At 38.9% G+C, this 20,000-nt stretch overlaps 1 protein-coding gene across 1 annotated transcript in view; it reads left to right on the top strand.

The window, feature by feature from the left end:
• LOC140925691 (C-Maf-inducing protein-like) overlaps nt 1–20,000 on the top strand; it is a 46,109-nt gene that overhangs the window by 3,044 nt on the left and 23,065 nt on the right. The window contains exons 3-11 of the mRNA XM_073375591.1: nt 599–727; nt 2,734–2,784; nt 3,404–3,478; nt 5,639–5,701; nt 9,269–9,349; nt 14,359–14,414; nt 15,046–15,171; nt 15,902–16,006; nt 16,823–16,888. Of these exons, the coding sequence (XP_073231692.1) occupies nt 599–727; nt 2,734–2,784; nt 3,404–3,478; nt 5,639–5,701; nt 9,269–9,349; nt 14,359–14,414; nt 15,046–15,171; nt 15,902–16,006; nt 16,823–16,888 (752 nt within the window). The remainder of the gene's footprint in view (nt 1–598; nt 728–2,733; nt 2,785–3,403; nt 3,479–5,638; nt 5,702–9,268; nt 9,350–14,358; nt 14,415–15,045; nt 15,172–15,901; nt 16,007–16,822; nt 16,889–20,000) is intronic.

The following is a 20,000-nucleotide window of genomic DNA, read 5'->3' as shown; positions in this document are numbered from 1 at the left end:
ATAGCCATTACGAGTCATAAGAAAATGTTTTCCTTTGCTCAAAGATTTATCTTCAGAATTCTAAGTTTTAATCCATGTTGAAGGTCAGTCACATTTTATAGTATAGGACTTGTGTACCTGAATTATGTGTGCTTGGGAATTGAATAGTGATTGTTGCATCACTCTCATGTGCATTCACATGATTACTGTGACATCAGATGGACCTTAAACTCAACATCAGGGCCTTTGTGGCCACATACCATGCGTATTGATACAACACGAGCATCCCAAGAATGTAGACAGTTTTTGGAAAAACCTTGCTGTACAGTTCATAAAGTACTGTTGACCAAGAATAGTCTGCGGGCTCCTCTTGTTGCTTGCAACAAGGAGCACAGTCTCTTGTTGTGGGTCAGTGGCCAGTCTGGTGGTGCAAGTGCAGTCAGCCTTGCTTGCATCAGCTCCGTGTTATTTGCTTAGTACAAGGCTTCCATGGCGGTCACTTGGTTTAGCCTTTGCAGTGTAGATTGTGCCCTTTTCCCTAATGTTTGTTGAAACTTTTGCCAACTATTGTGACTGTTTGGCCCTGGCTTTACAGATTTTTTGCTTGTTCATTCTTTAGAGTGTAGGGTTTATGGAAGTTCCATTGTCATATCAAGAAATACAGGATGCCTACACAGTCAACAGATGGGAGACAGGACAACACTATTGTATGAAAGTAATAATCCCAGATGGCTCTGTATTGCTTAAGGTCAGTACTGTTTGTACTCCATGCATTATACATTGCATTATGCACAAATCTCAAGCCTGCAGACATCAGTCTCTGCCAAGGATGATTTCTCATGCCTTGCTCAGAAATCCAGACACATTATTAATAGTAAAATTCAAATCAATTTTCCCAAAAATATCCCAGAAAGGCACTTAATGTTGCCTGTCGTGTCCTTATCGTATCACAACGTGCTAGTTGCCTTTTAGAATAGGCTTGGAAGTGCTTGAGGGTCATCAGAACAGCTTGGAACGTTTTTGCTAACGTTTAAGTCTAAATCACTGGAAATCTACAGGAGTAGTGGGGATATTTTCAGAAATCCAGTCTTGACAAGACAAATATCTCAAGCATAAATTATCTGACTCACAAAAAGTTGGCAGTTACATAAGTGCTCCAATTGGTGCCCTCCTTTAAGTAAGTGCCCCCCTTCTAATAAGCACTCTGCTTGATGATAAAAATATTTCTCAAGAACCCCTTCAAATAAGTGCATGCCCCCAAACCTCCCCAGGCTGCAACAAATATGACAACCATGTTCTGTTATAGAAGATGACTAGCCGAGGAATGGGAGGTCTAAAGTTTCATGACTGGAACAGTTGTGCACATAAGTGTTTTTGTCATTAAGTCAGCAAAAATCTAAAGACGCTTTGATACTTACTGTTTTTCAACTCTCTCTCTCTCAAGACAGAATCCATTGGGAAATTGAGTAAAATCGTTTTAATTTTCATAGTGCAGTTAATGGAACATGAAGTCCCGGGGGGGGGGGGGGGGTTAGGCTAAGGTAGCCTGCCCCAATGTATGTTTGGTTGTATTTTTAAAGCCTTATTCATGAATGAAAGCGCACTAATTTTAAGATACAAACAAAAGCTGTTCATGGCTAGAACCTGACCAATTTGTTGCATGTTTGTCATCATATTTTTCTTAGCATTGCGCAGATTGGTCCCTGTTTCCAAGGCCCTATTTATGGCTAGACTTTAATCATGATAAGACTAGGTAGCGTATGGTACAACTGTATCTATTGGTCGAGATTTGAGACACTGTTTAGCTATTAAAGTTCTGCTATTTCACACCTGGTCATTATTCATCTAGCTTGTATGAAAGCAAACAGTGACTACTTTTGTTACCCACCCTCCCTCCCTTTGGAGGAGTTTTGTTGTTTGTTTGGGGGGTCACTCCTTGTGGTGCGGTTAAGTCTGTGTTGCGACTTCCCCAAGCTTTTGGCATTGCTTGTGTCTTGCCATCTTATTCATTTGCCTTAATCTTGCCCGATCCAGCCCATACAGCGCTGGGGACATAAGAAAGGCTCTGCCAATGCTCTTGTCCTACCTCACGGTAGGGGCAATATATGAGGCTCATGTTTTTGCTGTGCGTAAATCCTGAAGCCGCCAGAACCTGCCACAGGGCTGTGTTCCCCCCTTATTACTCCATCTTGTAGTTATTGTCTTATTTGCCTACGTGCACTATTTAGTTGTGTTACCTTTTCATGCCTGTCTTAAGGAAAATAGTGACATTAAGTGGACAAAAACCTTGTACCAGAATAATTTAAACAATATTGTATTCTTTTTTACATTTTTCAAGGGCTATAGATGTAATTAGTTCTCTGTAATAACACCAAAGAAAATTTCTTATGACAGCCCGAGAAAATGAATGTCAAATTTCACAAATGACATATTACACACAAAATTTTCAGAATTGTACCTGGGTTTTCACAATTCTTGTGAAATTGGACATTTATTTTCTTGGGCTCCCATGAGAAATAGTCTTTGGTGTTATTACAGATAACAAATTAATTATCTGTAGTCCTTGAAAAATGTAAAAAAGAATGCAATATTGTTTAAATTATTCTGGTACTGGTTTTTGTCCACTGAAAATTAGAATTACTCAATTTCCTGATGGATTCCTTCTTAAGGCTTTTGTCTCATGAGAGGGTGGTAACTTACATTTGAGCAGTCCTGTGGTTTTAATATTGAAGCAATATTATCGATATGTGGCAGGCATCTAATGCGTATTTGAGAGATCAGTGGTTACACTCATTAAAATGGAAGGTATGTTGCCTTTTGCTGTATTTATGTTTTCCAGGGGTGACTGTTGTAGTCATTTTGAATATTGCAGTAGTTGTGCATTATGAGCCAACCTCACCATAAGGGCCACCCAAGGGATGGGTAAATGGCTTTATTTTGTATTAATTTTTGTGGGGTTGGCCATTTTTAGAGAGGTTATTTGGGCAGGTGACTTTCATGTTCCCCCAGAAGAAAAATGAATAGAACACCTGATCACAAGTTAGGTTGGATGTACTGTTCATTGTTGCCATGAACCTTGTTCCAAAATGGCATCGAATATTTTCTCTTTTGTCTTTATGATAATTGGCCCTTGTGCTTCACTTTAAGGTAAAAGTAAATTATTATGATTATTATGATTATTTAATGATAATAATACGTGGACTGGGTCTATTTTCCTACCTACAGTATCAGCGTATGTGGGTGGGTATTAAGTCTTCAGATTTTTAGTTCTCAGGAGGTTGGCATCTGTGTAATTGTTGTAAGCTTTTTCAACAACCTGTTTATGTTGTGCTCATCCTTGCCTCCCTTTAAGTAACTGCATTATCAAGGACATATTTTTATGAATTAAAAGAAAAATATTATTATTTTATTCTGGAATTTTCAGGTTAACTGGTCAAGGTTCAAAAGCATTATATTATCAAAATCCAGTGACCCCGAAGCTCTGACAAGGGAACTCAAAGTAAGAACTCGTCATTTTGTGTCTATTGTACAGCCTGAACACCTGATCTCAATAGGTATTAGAGTTATCAAATTTAATTAAATTTTCAACCTTGGGTAATGCATTTCTAGCATTCTGATGGTTCACTCAATCTCGGTTATCAGCTCATATACCTTAGTTTGACCTTATATGGAAAACAACAAAATTTCTCTCGGACAAGGCGGCCGAAAAAAGTAAATTTTGCAAGATTTCTACCGACGAAATAACAGAAAAAAAAAACAACAAAAAATGTCATACCGGCAGTGACAAAAGAGCCACAAACTTTGATTTGAAATTATTTAATGGTACTCCGAAGAAATTATAAGCGTAATTCTTCCGTACGTTGAGCTGATTATGTAACAATAACAACAACAAAGTTTCAAATTGTCAAAATGGCTTGCAAGTCCTTGCAGGAGTAAGTTTTCAAGACCAGATTTTTTGCGTGTTTGAAAAGCTTTTACGTGTACACTTCTTAACACTTTCGCAAGTCTATAACGGACCATAACGGGCCTCAAGTGAATCCTACAACGAGCGGCTTTCCTGCATTGAACAACAACAACCATGAACTACAAATTGATTAATAAAGCTGGGTCTTTGTGCAGCTCCGATTCAGTGGAGGAAGAAAACGAAATTGAAGTGGAATCAGGTCGACCTATCCAGCGTCAAATTCCACAGTCACAGCGAGGGAGAGCGCAAACAGTACTTGTCAAGAATAATTTAGGCACAGCGTCCTTACCTTTCAGGTTTTTCATTCAACTAAGTTCGCAAACGGTGCACATGTCATGTGATTTTCCCTTGGTTTACCGGAAGTTTCATTAATATCCGGTCGTTTTGTAATATTTGAAATAAAATTTTCTAAAATTCAGTTGTAATAACCACACGTTTGGAGTTTAAAAAAAAACTTAATAAAACAATTATTCCATTTGCTCTCGTTGGATATGAGGTAGTTATAGCCAACTTGGCTCTACGCGCCTTGTTGCTGGAATAATTGTTAAATAATTATGTGCTGCTGCAAAAGATTTTAATCTTGATTCCCTCCGCCTTTGTGATAGGCAAACATTAGCCCCGGGAAGGGGGGGGGGGGTACTGCCATATATGGGCTATATAGGTATGTGCCGCTGTGAAGGGTATGGTTTTCAGGCAGTTTACTCTAGGATAGGGTATATAAATCAGAGCTTTTGGGTCTAGAATAGGGTATCATTTTTCAGGAAACTGATCAGTTGGTTGAAGATTTTATCTGGACAAGGGAAACAGCTACTCTAGGATAGGGGGGATTTGGGGAGTTTACTCTAGTATAGGGTAGCAAAATTCAGCTGAACTAGCTCTGGTATAGGTTAAGGGTTCCAGGGTCCCAGCGGCACATCCCCACCCAGAAATTCCTAAAGTACCCCCCCGGGACATTAGCCTGCGACGCTAGCAGTCGTTTTTGTTTCCTTTAGGCAAGCACGAAAGACGTGCGAGGCAAAAAGGAGCAAAAAAGTAGGAGCAGGGGAAGGGTGGGAAAGGAAAGAAAATGTCTGGCGCTTAGCCCAGACATTTTACTAAACGCCCCCAAATAGCTTCGCTCCTTTGGGGCCTACACTGTCACGTCAAATGTCACATGAGAACCAATCATTATTAACTTGCAGCCAGTCATGTTGACAGCAAGAAAGCTTGAAAAATTTTAGGTTGCCCAACTTGTCCGGGAAAGTTTTTGACACGACGCTGCGATGTAACAAAATACAACATAGGAGAATTGTTGAGTTTGTGGTTGTTCGTTTAAAACGAGGTTTGGAAGTTTCCTGCAAAAGGAAGGATATATATCAAGTGAAAATTTGTCCAAGTTTTCCAAGTTAAAAAACTTGAAACAGTCGTGCAGATTTGGAAGATTATTTTCTTCTTGCTAGGGTAATATGTATTTTGTTAATAGGCTTTAATTTGGGAAAAGATTATCATTTCTGTATCATACAGTAATTCGCTGATTATTTTTACCCATTGTGGTTCGTTTTTATTTATTAGTTGAAATCTCCTCAACCAATCATTTCAGTTTTATCGTGCTGGCAGAAGAGTGTACTGTTAGGATAATTGTTTGTTTTGAATGCCTGTCCTTTAACATTGTTCGTGTTGTCTGTGTTAAATATTTCTATATTTTTCGATTTTAAGACACTTGCACCTTTTCTGGAGTACATTCAGCTCTCCCCTGAAGTGTGCGCTTTTTTTGGCAAGGTAACTACACAGTTATCCATCACTTGAAGCAGTGCGTTATTTCAGATCACCTTAAGCAGGGCTGTCACTTAGATATCAAGTGGCTGCAGGGTAAATATAATAAGTAGGCAGGCATTGTTCAATCTAGAAATTGGTCAAAGTGGGTCATATGTCCCATATGACCTTTTAAATTGGGTCATTTCAAAAATGGTTTAGGTCAAACTATGGCATTGAGACTTTCAACAACTCTAATGAACATTTTCGTGCTTTTCAGATTCAACTGCCATTCTCCCTTTTGTAAAAAATGAACTTAATTTTTTGTTGCCATTTCATAATGGAACAAAAACAAAAGAACAAAGTCAACGAACAAAGCGCAAATCGATCGATCCATCTATTTACTCAGCCTTCCTTTTAGGAAGAGCTGAGTGAAGGTCGGGGCTTGGTTTTGTCTTCTGACATCTTCTCTTTAAGAAACATGCGTGTTCTGGCGAAATATCACAAGGTCGATTTCATTCGAATTCTTTGGCTTAGAGGCAAAATACCCACGAAACGTTATCGAGGTGAAAGAAGATGAGGCAGCTTTTTTGTCAGTGGTAGTGTTATGGTTTAGTTGTTTGATGCTAAATTTGCCATGATTTTGATCGACCGAGCAACATTTCATTGTTAAGTTAAATCGAAGACTACATTTATAGCACTTTCTCAAACTTATTAATAATTCATTAAGAAAATACAAAGGAAATTAATGTTTAATGAGTGTTTGGAAATCGGATGAAACACTGCTTAGTATTTGCATCCTTAATTTCTCCTTCAAAAATGATTTTGTTTGAGAAGAAATATCAAACATTCGACACAGTGTTTCATCACCAGATGAAACACCTCGAAGTTCGTCAAAAATACTCCGCTGCGCGTCGTATTTTCAACTCTCTTCTCGGTGTTTCATCTGGTGATGAAACACTGCATCTCATGTTTGATATATTACGTAAAAAATGGGCATTTTATGCTTACTGTTAAATTTAAGGAAAGTGGGAGTTTTGTAAATTTCTTCAACAGACTGTTTTGATCTTGCAAAACTCCATTTTGATCGATCTAACATTGTTAGAAGTGCCAAAATTTTCTACTGTACATTCATGCTTGCAATGAAAAGGGTTGAAAAATCGATTATAATCTTCTGTATTTAATTGGTTTGGGGATTATCCCCAATGAGGTACACACTGGTAGCGTTTTAGGGACTGGCCATTAGAAAAGTTATGGGAAGAAGGGGTGTGTGTGTGTGTGTGTGTGTGGGGGGGGGGGGGGGGGGGCATTAACATACAACAAAAAATATTCGTGAAAGGAATTATCTTATTTTAAAAAAAAATTCATGCGCGCCGAGTAGCCCCCAAAATATTTCTGCACTGGCCCCCCAAAAAATTAATGCAAGGGAATTGTTAACGAAGAAACATTGAAATTTCATGCAGCTCAAAATTCCCCACCGGCCCCCATCCATGGTCCGTCCTTGCCTAGTCCCTGTACGGCGTTTTCTCAGTCCCTATCGGTCAATTCATTTCGATGACGTATCCGAGGCGAACGGGCGGAAAACGCCTAGTCAAAAACAAAATGCGCATGCGTGCGTTGCTATTTGAAATTCAATGTTGTAAGCAGCAGGAGATTTTGATTTTTTTAACAACCCTTGTGGATATTTGCGGGATCGACTTTTGCCGACGGGCTTTGAAAAGTCATCAGAATGTTATTCATAGTCCTATGAAGATTGATACTGCTCCTTCAATCTCATCATTCCAACTGAGCTATCGGAGTTTGCCGCTCGCGAATTTTCAAAGTAAAAACAATATTGACCCGGCCTCTGTGTTGTAAACTTAGACCTCAAATCTTGAATAATCAGAGAAATCATACTTTCAAATAGAATTCATTAACTGCGTATCAAAAAGTGCCCAGAAACTGAATCTAAAAGTAAAAATCCTATAGAATTCGCCGACATTCACGGAAATGATGCGTGTATTAATGTGAGAGGCATTAAATTAAACTTGCATGCGTTGTCTCAGGATCTTGTTTTGAGCTAATGTTAATCAATGAAAGAACACACAACAACAGACAGAGAAATTATTTCTCGGAAAATTTTTATCTAGAGGCCCATAAATTAATCCTTAAAAGCGATTCGCGTAACACAAATTTGGCTCGATGATCCGTTCTCGCAAGTAAATTTGGCTGAGCACATGGCAAAAATTATTCAACACAAATCTCAAATCAGGGCGCTCAAGCTGATCTCAAAAAGTATAAAACGTCTTAATATAAAATATTCACAAATACGTAATTTTCTTGACTATAGAGTACAAAATGTACCTGAAAATTCTTCAAAAGCTTCGCTGCTTGGTGGCGTTTCAAAACAGGCCAAGCGCTCCGATCGGCCGTGATGAAAATTTCGTATATTTTGAATTCCTCGAAGGACAATTTTATAAAGAAAAGCCTCTCTATGTCAACTTGAAGAAAACTAAGCATTCTTTTGAAGTTTTCTTTGTCATCTGTGTGTTTAAGAGGTGTATTTTTAACCTTGAAATGCGAAACACTGGTCTTGTTTACCATCGCCAGAGAGCTGTCTCACTTTTGAGGCAGCCTCCTCCGCAGGCGCTTCGTTTTTCGCAAGGTAGAGGCGAGCGACTGGTGATGAAGCGCAAGGGACCATGGGAAGGGTACAGACGGCAGGCGAAGCCCGTTGTCTCCTTCCCGCCTTCCCTTGCGCGCACATTTTCATCGAGAGGGAGACGTCTGGGTACGAGGCAGCTTTTGAGGATTTTTGTCCAGGCCTCACGTTTTCGCTTGGACCACGTGACCCGAAACGCTTTGGCCGCGCGGAATAATGAGGCCTAGGGACTAGGCAAGGTCCGTCCCTTAGCATCTACAGTTACATGTATCACTTTGATCAGCAACCAAAATAAAATCTGGCATAATTATTCCAACCAAAATCTTCTTCATATTATACTACTAGGGTGTTATTTTAACGTTTTGGTCCTCAAAATGTTCGTTTACTACTCATTACATTGTTATGCATGCATTCATGGTCAAGTGCAACCCTATGGAATGTTTGTCTTTCCAGTCTGTTTTGCTAGGGACTAGTATTTTTTTTCCATTTATTCATATCAATCATCATCAAAATTCACATGGGTTGTAGTACCATAATAACCTGTTGCACATTTTCATTTTTTTTCTATCAATAAATTAAAAGAAGGCTGAGTTCACGCACTCATATGTCTTGTTTCCTATAAAAGTAGCCAGGGGTCCCATTCATAGTTAGCAGGCAGAAGTCTTCAGCTCCTATCCCTTAATGACAGCCCTGTTTTTGTATGGTCAAAATTTGATCATCTGCTTTTATTGCATTCCTGTGAACATGGATACCAGTTAGAGGCATGGGATGACAAAATACGGTGATGTATTTTAAAGTGTCCTCCATGCTCGACCTCATTTCGTTGTGCATGCTCACTGGGGTGGAATGTGGCTACGGTTTACAAAATTATAATATTAAAAACAATATTGTTATCAGAATAGACAGAAATTTTTTTGTTGAAATAGTTAACATCTTATTGTTATTTGCTCTAGCACTGCAAAGGTCAACTTTGTAACAGTGAAATACTAGATGTTTTCCTTCCAGCTGCTCACAGAATCCTTAAGCACAACATGGTAAGACTCTTACTTTGACTTTTATGTGCGTACACAGCATAGGTTGGCCAGTATTATTAAGTTAAATTTGTAGCTTGCCTTATAGACACTATTTTAAAGGCTGAGATTTGAGATGGGCTTTTCCAAAGAAGTTACTGACTTTTATAACATGTGGTAGAGATAGTGGCTACTGGGTGAGGTTAATGTATTTTCAGAAGCATAAAACGACAAGGATATTTTTCTACTCTGTCTGGGTGGCATGCTATCACCGGACTAAAACACCTATTACCGTAAAATTCCGAAAATAAGCCCCTCCAAATATAAGCCCCCCAAACTCGTAACGCAGAAAGTCCTCCGTTAAATCGCCCCTCCAAATATAAGCCCCCCCCCCCCCCCCCCCCCGGGGACTTGTACTTGGAAATTGCCCTCAAATACAAAGTAAAATCAAAGAAAGCCTATCGTCAACTCGTGGGAACATTGTTTAGAAAATGATCAAATGGTTATCAACTCTGGTTTTCCCACAGTAAATTGTAGGAAATGATAGAAATTCAGATTGTTTATCCATGTACAATATATTTAATATACTATCTTTGCTCTGCAAACACAATACTTTTCTTTTTGTTTATTGCATTTATTAAATAACGGTTATTTAGGTACATGTTTATAGAAAAGCAAAAAAACAAATAAGCAAACAAAACAAGCCAAAAACGGGAAAAAAAGAAAGGAAGAAGATTAAAAAAGAACGGTACAAAGCAGGACTTGAACCCCGGAACCTTCGGCTGTATGCGACTTTACTTTACCACTACACCACGAAGGCTGATTACATCACTCTGGCGAAAACTCTTTAAGTTAATGCGTTATCTATGGAACTTCCGCCAGCAAATTCGTTCAGTATGATCGAGCCGCATTAACCGAGCTATTGACAATGAAAAAATAATGTCAACGCATTTCATGGCAACGAATGAACAAAATAACATGTGCTTGACAAAGCCGATACACTTCGTCAACGAAGTAGGAGGCAAAACATATGTTTCTTATCTCGATTTCTGCTGTTATTTTGAAGCTAATGGGCAAAATGACATCCATTTTCAGCCCATGCAGGTTATTAAGAATAGCATGGCATGACCTTTGCTTACTTTCAGATCACTTTCCAGCGAGCTGGAATTTGTATATCCCCCGTGATCTTTCGGAGTCAGAAGAGTAATTGCTCATTTTCTCGTCAAGTCTAACGCCTGGACGAGTCAAAGGCTCTTGAAATCCAATCCCCAAGTTAACCATCGTACTCATTTGAAAGACTCCTGCGTGTCTTAAGTTTGGTAAGACCTCTAACCGTGCTGTAGAAAATTTGCCATAAAGAAAACTCTGAGTCTGAGCAGCGAACGCCGAACGATGCACGCTCTCAGCGAAGAATTTGATCCCACCGAACTTCAAGAGCGCGTGCTTCTTCGGAAGCGTTAGATCTTCGCACTCTCGAGTTCGGACCCGATTAATTACGAAGTCCGTCTACTACGAGTGAGCGAGTGACTCATTTGCATATCTCTGTCCCTGCAATAACTCGTGGTACGCTCGCGCGTCCCTACGAGTTAAAAAGGCAAAACCGGTAAATTTCCTTCCAACCATAAGGCTAGCCCAATCGATTTTGAAACGCAAATTTCCCTCCGTAGATAGGCCCCTCCGAATATTATATAAGCCCCTCCAGAAATAAGCCCCTCAAAAAGGGCCTTTGAAAAATATAAACACCGGGGCTTATTTTCGGAATTTTACGGTATATCCACAGACAATGTGAAGCAAACACTTTTCTATAAGACCAAGCCCTGATTGGTCAACGGTTGGATAGTTTCCACCATATTTATCGCCAACTGACTGGTTATGTGTATGGAAAACCTGCGTTATTTACTATATAGAGCTTTTCGTTTTAGAGTGGTAGCATTATATCCATTTTTGAACTTATCTGCAGTGGGGCCAGGGCCCAGATGCATAAAGCGACTAAAACTTACGGAAAGTGCAACTTTTCAGCAACTGTTTCTTTTATTCATAACAGCTTTCCCATGCTCTCTTCGTGTTTCCTATGCTCGTTAATTTGTCGTAGACCAAGTTATCTGTCATGCTGTGTGTGAAAATCCTCTAGAACAAAGGAAATGGTTGCAAAAAAAATAGTCTTTGGTTGGTTTATGCAACAGAGCCCATTCCTTTAAGTTATCCAGAGAGCTTCTGATAGGGTGCGAAAAAAGGCGGAAATTATGCAGCATTTTCAAGGTATATTATGCGGCAAGAAAGGTCAATTATGCGGCAAATTATGCGATTTTTCTTTAGCTAATTGACACTGTGTTATAGGGTCTCCGAGGAGGAAAACTACTTTTTTGCTGACCAACAGGCAATTAAAGTGGAAGCTCGCCGAAGGCTCAGTTAATATTGTTGAATAATCCCTGAGACGAAGTCGAGGGGATTATTCAACAATATTAACTGAGCCTGAGGTGAATAATTGTTTTAGTGTATTCACACGAAGTGATCTCAACAGAATCAGAAAGGAAACCATTAAAAAACGATTAGTTTTATTGACGGGTGAATTCATGCGTGAACACGAAGCCGTAAACAGTGGACGCGCAAAAGTTAGATCTTTACAGTATCTTCAAACATGACAAATGATTGTTTTAATCTTTTTGTATCGAGTTTTGTAAGCTTTAGCATCAACGGTTTAAAAGAAAACGCCGAAAATTTAAATTGCTACCCAATTCTGAGAAAAAAAGTAGAGCTTTATTTGTTTCTGTCAACTCACCGTGAATGAGAAAGTTTTCTTTGTCGCTTCTTGCAAATGCTGTCAACAGCGGCTACGATCAAGGTGAGCGTTGTTTATCTCCAAAGTTCTTGGCCTTGTTAACTTGCTGGCACGTACGATTTTCGAAAATATTTGCCTTCCTCTTTTCTCCATAAATTAACTTCTATTTATAGGCAAAATTGGTCTTGCGAGAAAATCCCGAAAGCACAAAACAGTGACAAAGCGACCTCGTTTTCCTCTGTAGTGGTAAACATAGCTTCGAGCGTACAAAAAGTCAGCTAAAGTAAACCACTTCACAATAAATCACGCTGTTTAAACACCATGAACTCTTTTCTTGTCTTCAAAGTCATCAGCACTTGGATATTCGTGTATTTTCAAAAAGGCTTTACTATGAAACTTTGGCAAAACACCCAGTTCACGACAGCGATTTTTTTCTGCTTTATATATATTCACCGCCTAACGCGGTGAATATAATATAACGTCATAGTCCGAGATAGCTAACCAATCAGATTGCTTGAATTACCAAGAACACTGAGTGTGTATATACTAAATATCTATATAATGAAGTCCTCGGTATAACGAACAATTTTCTTTACCCTAGTAATAGTAAAATATACAGAAAAGAACCTGGATATAATGAAACCTTGTTATAGCCAACAAATTTTGCAAGTGTACAGCATAAAGAAACAATAAAAGCATCTGAGAACTGTTAATTAAGTCAACTTTGTCAACTTTGTCAACTTTGCTGTTTCACAGGTCAATAGGCCATTTGCTCTAAGAGGACATGTGACATAGTTTTTATGAAAATGAAAGTTATATGATTTTTCTTTCGAAAAACGATTAATGGGTCATATCTTAAACAAAATGGCAGTGATTTGGTTTTTGAAACCCGCAGCATTTTCTTAAATTGAGTAAGTTCGTAGCTGGTCACGTGACCAAAAATGTGATTTTTTAAAATTATGAATTATCTCTTTCTGAACACAAATTTTCCACTTTAAGGAAAAAACTTTAAACTTTAAGGAAAATGTTGAAAGATGATGTAGTAACGTTTACAGTACATCTGAGCGAAACTATCAAACGTTTAACAAGATATAAGCAAAAAGTAGTTTTGGCCGCCATGTTGGAGGGCAAGAGTATGCCCCCCAACATGGTGGCTAATACAAATCATACTACTTTGTTGAAAAATCAAAGTGCCATAAAATATCTCCCTTAAATGCGTTTCCTTTCAAATTTCGGGTGTAAGATAATTTTTATGTGCTCTATCAATTTTTGGCATCAGCAAGATTCCAACTCATTGTTTAAAGGAAGCATTAGTCACGTGAACTCTTAGTGCAAGTGGCCTTTTATTAATAAGTTTCAATTACTTTGAGAGTCTGCCTCAACAAACCATGCATACCTAACAAAACAAAAATAACTTGTCAATGAACAAACTACATATAGAAATGTTTCTGTGGGCTATGCAAACTTGTTACATTTGAAGCTATGCATTGATCAATGATGTCCAAACAATACACTTTACCATACGAATACAGTCAAACCTAGAGTAAAATTGGACACCCTCTGCTTAAGCTGGTACCAGTCTAAATCATTCCCTGGTAAAGGATAGACCGATTCTTGTCCATCGCACACTTTCGCAGATGATCGACCACAATGTTACATGAAGAGCAAAACATCAGACCCACATGAATGTGTGAATGTACCGTCGGGATAAATTCTTGCCTTATCTTTTGGACTTATATTTACAGGAAGGTGCGATCTTTTTTCTGCTGCGAAAAAACACTCGGCGTTTTAACATCAAACTTATCCATGTTCAGCGAAAATATCGAAAAACAACTACATCTTGAGACTATCGAACTGTTCTCGTGTTGATACTTACATTGAAAATATTGGCGGATCAAAGGACAGCTTCAAAGAATATATCGATTGCCATTGGTCCGCCACTTACAGAAAATAATAATTCTTTTAATTCTTTTCGTTTAAATTGTGGAAAAACGTAAGTTAAAGTGAATATTTCCTTTTAAATTTCTCAAATTATGCGATTTTGTACAAGTTGTGTGATTTTTCACGAATTCTGTGAAAAGTTGCAATTTGAGGTCAGTTATGCGAAATTGCAACATCGCAGAATATCAGAAGCCCTGTCATTCAGTGATGACCAGCTGAAACACACACTACCAGAAGGTCATTGTAGATTAGAACCCCACACCTAGGAAAAAATCATCTTGTTGTGTACAAGCAGCTACACTCTTTATGCCAGGTATACGTACCCAAGCCAAACGCAGATGCACACATGAAAAGGGACAGAAAGTCAGGGTAATGTTCTGTGGCAGCCCATGATAGCCTTGTTGATTGCCTTTACCTTTAGGCAACTAGGAGATCGTAGGTTTTGTGTAAAAATTATTGTAATATTATGCTGGGAACCCTGGGTTTAAAAAATTAAAGTTTCAGAGCTTGAAGCGCTCTCTTTTTCTCCCCTTCCCTTCAACACATCCTTGAACGTTGAACGGTTATTATTATTTTTTAGAATTTCTTGCATTTGCTATTTAGTTACATTGTAGGCTTTTTGTTTACTCCAACTAAATGTCAAAGGCCATCTGCTTTTAACAGTCCTCAGCTATAAATAGGAACCCTGCCTAGTTTTGCATGTATTACTCAAGTATGTGAAAGTGTTTGCATGCTAGTGGTAAACAAGCTATTTCAACACACCTCACAATCTTCCTTGAGACAGAATAAGCAATATCTAATCTATAAAAAGTTAGAGCAACCTTGCCTATTATATAACTAGTTGGCCAACTAACTAAACATTTGACTTGTTTTGACTTGGCTTTTGCAAGTTATCTCAAGAAAACAAAAGTACCTGCAGGTGTTGGCATGAATGAGTTGTAAGGAAAAATCAAGATTCTTTCTTGTGGTGCCTCTTTCTCCATTTGGCAACGGCCTGTAGGTTCATTTTTTGTCTTCCACAGGATTTTGGTAAATATCCCCATCTTCGAATGTTTGTTCAGGATTATATTTATACATTGTTCTGTAAAGGTGAAGATGCAGATGTTGTTAGAGAATTTGTGAAGAGGTTAGTTAGTGTGCATGTTCTTTCAGGCATACAGTTTTCTTGTCAAGTGAATTGTTGGGCTTCCTGTTGTTAGAGCACATCAGTTGTTGTAGATTTGTGTAAACTAACCATTTTACACTTGATGAAATAGTGGGGGTCGGTTTTTTTTGTGTGATTCTTGATTTTTCATGTAAACATTGAAGAAGTAACGAATCATTGTATTCCGTCTGTAAGGGTATCAGTAGCTAAATTTCATCCCATAAGGAGTAGATTTTAATTTGATCAGGGCTCTATGATCACTCATCAACCATTGAAAGTCAGAGTTGCGAGACCAGGGCAGGTGTTATATAGTGATGATACCAAATGTCAATCAATCTGTTTTATTTACTGAAATTTCATTATAATTATAGCTCCCAAGATAATATTGTTGTCCTGATGCACATTGCATTACACTAAATCACCTTTGCATATTGTGTTAAGCGGTAAAGCCCATTTTGGCCTGTTGTATAAGGTGAAAAAAACTCTGTTTTGCTTCAAAGATTTGAGCAAAGTGGTCAAATATGGCTTGGAATTTTCCAAAGGTATCTTTAACATGCATCAACGGTATTAAACCTTTGATGAGCAAAACATGAGACTCTTGCAAATACCTTTGACTACCTCTCCTAGTACTAGGCTTTACTGCCTGTTACAGTTAAACATGATACTGACTCATTAAGTGAAACTCATTTGATCATGTTTTTATGTTCCATAGCCTTCACAGTCCTGGAGCTGCATGTCCACATCCTCGTGTCCTTCCTAATCTAGTTGCTGTTGTTCTTTCCGCTGTCTACTCCACATTTGACCAGAGTGACAAGTTGTATGTTTCTTTTTGACATATATATTGTGTTGATCTTTTCTGTAACCCTCTTCTCTAACAAAAACAACATCAACAACAGAACATTACTCTCTCTTTCACATGTAATACTGCATAAACTTAATGGGGAATGATCAGAAAATTTTAGTGCAACAATTTCTGAGATCATTTTTGTAGAGAAGCATTCTTTATGATTGGATTATGGTTGCCTTGGATACAATCAACCGTAACAGTACTAAAGCTCGTCCACCTAACAATCCCAGAAACATTTGGGCCCAAAGTTTGTAACCATCCTCCCTCTAGTTTATGGAGTGAGATGTAAGGAAGTGTCCATCTTAATCATGTATCAACTCTTATTAACTTCTTCCTTGCTTCCCTTCCATCTGCTCTTTGAAATCTTAATCTTGTGCAAACATCACTTCAAAATGGAAGAATAAAAAACCCTTATAATTCCTTTAATTTTATCCTCGGCAGTATTTATAACATTTATGCTAGTGAGGCCGAGCAAATGACTAAAACAAATGATTCAAATATAATCAAACATAACAGGATTAAAAATCCCAAATACCCGGAGGCAGAACAGTTGGCTATTTAACAGCGTGGTCGAGGATTTGAACGTGGGACTACCGTGAACAAATCCAGCTAACGGTCAGAGCGGGACTTGAACTCGGGGCCTCCGAATTGCAAGTCCAACGCTCTAACCACTCGGCCACGCTGCCTCCCACAAATCTCAGTACCAATATTTCATGTTCTGTGCATGATAGTAATACAATAAGCTTGTTTTTTTTCTTTAACAGTTAGTATCTTATCTGATTTTAGGCTTGTCAAGTGTGAAGAAATTGACACTAAATTCCTACGGTGCTTCATGACAGTCCTGGACACAATGTAAGTTATGGAGAATTGATTTTAACTAAAGACATGTTTGTTGTGTAAGATCATTAATGGGCAAATGTTGCACCTTAATAATACCATCTACATTCAGAATATCAGTTGCATGTCATAACAACCATTATTACATAAATTAGATGTGGTTAGTGTGTCAGGCTTGCAATCAGGATGTTGCAGGTTCAAGTGTGCTCTGAGCGTGATCTGTATGATTTTTTTTCTTGTTTGTCCCAAAGTTTATTGGTCTTCACAGCTTGCAATCATGTGACCCCCCACCCCTCATGCAAAAATACAGTAAAGCCTGCATAAAGCGGATCTCATGGTAAGCGGACACCCTGTATTAAGTCGATTAAAAGCTCAGTATGTTTCATCCCATATTTGCGTTCGAGGTACGAAAACGCAATCCCTAATTTCTGTTGGGTGCTCTATGCATTATTGGGTGTCCTGTGCAATTTATAAACGAGGTTTTTTGAGATTGCATTTGTGTCGACACACATTTGCCTCGCTTTGAGGCGCTGCTTACGTTTTGCCTCAGTTTGACACGCTAACTCACGTGGTGATTCGTATGTCTCGGCGTTCATTCATCTTTCAAACGTTTGCTGAGGTCTGCTATTCTGTCTTCGTAAAGCGTTCATCTTTTAAAAGTTTGCTGAATCTTCGTAAACCGTACATATTTCAAGAGTTTGCTGAAGGTCTACTACCGATCTGAATCTTCCAAAGCGTTCATCTTTCAAAAGTTTGCTGAAGTAAAACACCCTGAGTAAAATTTTACTTTGGATTAAGGCTTCATATTTTTCAGCATGGTTCATCACTGTCTGAAAATGTGTGCGACTCCTGGTCGGACCTGGTGCATGCATCAAACCGGGTTGTTTAGCGCGGAGGCCATTGTGCCACAAAGTAAATTTACCGAGTTGTGTAGCTCGACGTCCGTTGTGCCACAAAATAAATCTACCGAGTTGTGTAGCCGGCGGCCGTTGTGCCATAAAGTAAATTTACCGAGTTGTGTAGCTCGGCCTCCGTTGTGCCACAAAGTAAATTTACCGAGTTGTGTAGCCCGGCGTCCGTTGTGCCACAGAGTAAATCTACTGAGTTGTGAAGCTCGACGCCGCCATTTCATCATGACTTGTGATATTTTGGCACCGGACAAACGAACATTTTAGTTCTATGTTATTTATTCGGAAAAACTTATATACCAGCTCACAGTAGCGCCACTCATGTCACTAAAATCAACACACTAGACCAAATTACTGGAAAAGGTATTCACGTGAGCCGCACACACATTCCACTGAAGGCTTTGATGATTCCCTTGAAACGTGTGGAATTGAGAGGTGTAGTGTTAGTGAACCAGTGTTCAAACACAATTCATTGTGCCTCGGCGTTCACCACAAAAACTGTGGTCTCGGGTCTTTAATCAACACGAGTTAAGAAGACTCGCCAGTAACGGTTTCATATTATAGTAAATTTCAGTGATTATCTACATGTGGAATTACCAATACTGTAAAATTAATGATTACATCTATAACGTTGTCAACTGTTTGCTTTTTAAAGATAACTGGGCCCGGTTGTTCAAAGCTGGGTTAAGATAACCCAGGGTTAGTGCGAAATTTGAATTCAGATGTGAAAGCTTAAAAAGTAAATTCAGTTTAATTAATTTTGTCAACAAATTGATGATTGGATGCTCTAAAAATAACTAAGAAAATTATCCAAAGGAATGTTTTTGAACAAAAGAAAAGGAAACCCGAGTTACAGCGGTTACCACTAACACGCTTGCGCGCCCTCGAAGGGTTTTTTCCTCTCTGTTTAAACCCGAGTTTTCGTGGACGTCAATCAACTGTTTCTATGGTTTTCGGACGCACTCTGACAGAGAAGGTTCCCTCATCGCGGTGAATGAGGGGCGAAAACTTAGGAGAATAGGGACCTTAAGCAACCTAGACGACAAGCCAAGTGGACGCCGACCAGAAGTGTTCTTACGAAGCCGGCAACTTCTGCGCATGTCAGTGATGTCGTCCATATGGCGTTTAGGACGTGACATCTGTTGATTTGCCGTCCTCAGGTGAACGTGAGCATTCAAAGCAATCTTTGACGTTTCTGTGCCCATTTTACCTTGTTTAATACCAATATTTGAAAAAAGGAAACCTTTTTTGTACTTTTTGCCGAAGGTTGGGCCGTTGGAGGAAGATTGCGAGAGATTTTCGGTAAACCGTGAGCCGTGGTTTTCAATGGCTTCGGCGGGAAAGAACCCGTGCGTAAAAGTAAAATGTTTATGTTCTCCTTAAATGTTTCAGAACTGCAATCCGTTTCCAGAAGCACTATTTAACTGGAAAAGGAAAAGGTGTTGATACTCGGGACCCTTGCATGAAAGAGGCCCATTAAAGATCCCAAGGAAAATCTATCGAAGCATCGGCAATCTCATCCACACTGTTTTTTTTTGTTTATATGTTTTGAGATGTACATGTCCGCCTCTCGAAAGGAAGATTTTCACTATATTTCGTATATACTGTTGCCGGTAAACTTGATCAACGTGAGTAGAGTCGTATATCCGTAGTAGAGGGACTGTACGGAAATCTTGCCTCCAGCAATTAACTCCTGTAAAATGTATAGGATAACAAAACCAGCTCTGTTCTGTTTGATTTAAATCCTTTGGAGAGTAGGAAAAATTCTTCCTCGTTAATTGTGTTGTTCTCAATGCTAAAAAGAAGCAACTCTCGTATTTCTTTAAACGAAGCCATTTAGTGCAGTCTGCCTACTTCGGAAACGAGCCGAAACAGGAGCTTGCTTAAACATTTGTCTTTGCCGCTTTGGACGACGTTCTCGACCCAGACCTCACTTGTCTTCTCTCGTCGTCGTCGACAAACTCGTCCTGGCTGTTTAAGGTCCCAATTATTTTCGAATAAGGATTACATTGTTAAAACGAGGTCTCATCGAGCTGAGGGAAATAGCCGAAACACTCTCTATAGTTAACGCAAAGGTTTTGAAATTGTTTATTTTTTTGATTGTATGAAAACAAGGGAACCGTGGACGAATTGCCAAGGAGCATAAATTCAAAGAAACGAAAGACATGACACTGACAAGAGAAAAAAGTTTCCTCAGGATGGAGGCTGTTTTCGAAAAT

This window comes from Porites lutea, chromosome 2, assembly GCF_958299795.1.
Source record: "Porites lutea chromosome 2, jaPorLute2.1, whole genome shotgun sequence".
Taxonomy (NCBI): Eukaryota; Metazoa; Cnidaria; class Anthozoa; order Scleractinia; family Poritidae; genus Porites; species Porites lutea.
The sequence above is the reverse complement of the archived record's forward strand: the minus strand, read 5'-3'. Positions and strand labels throughout refer to the sequence as shown.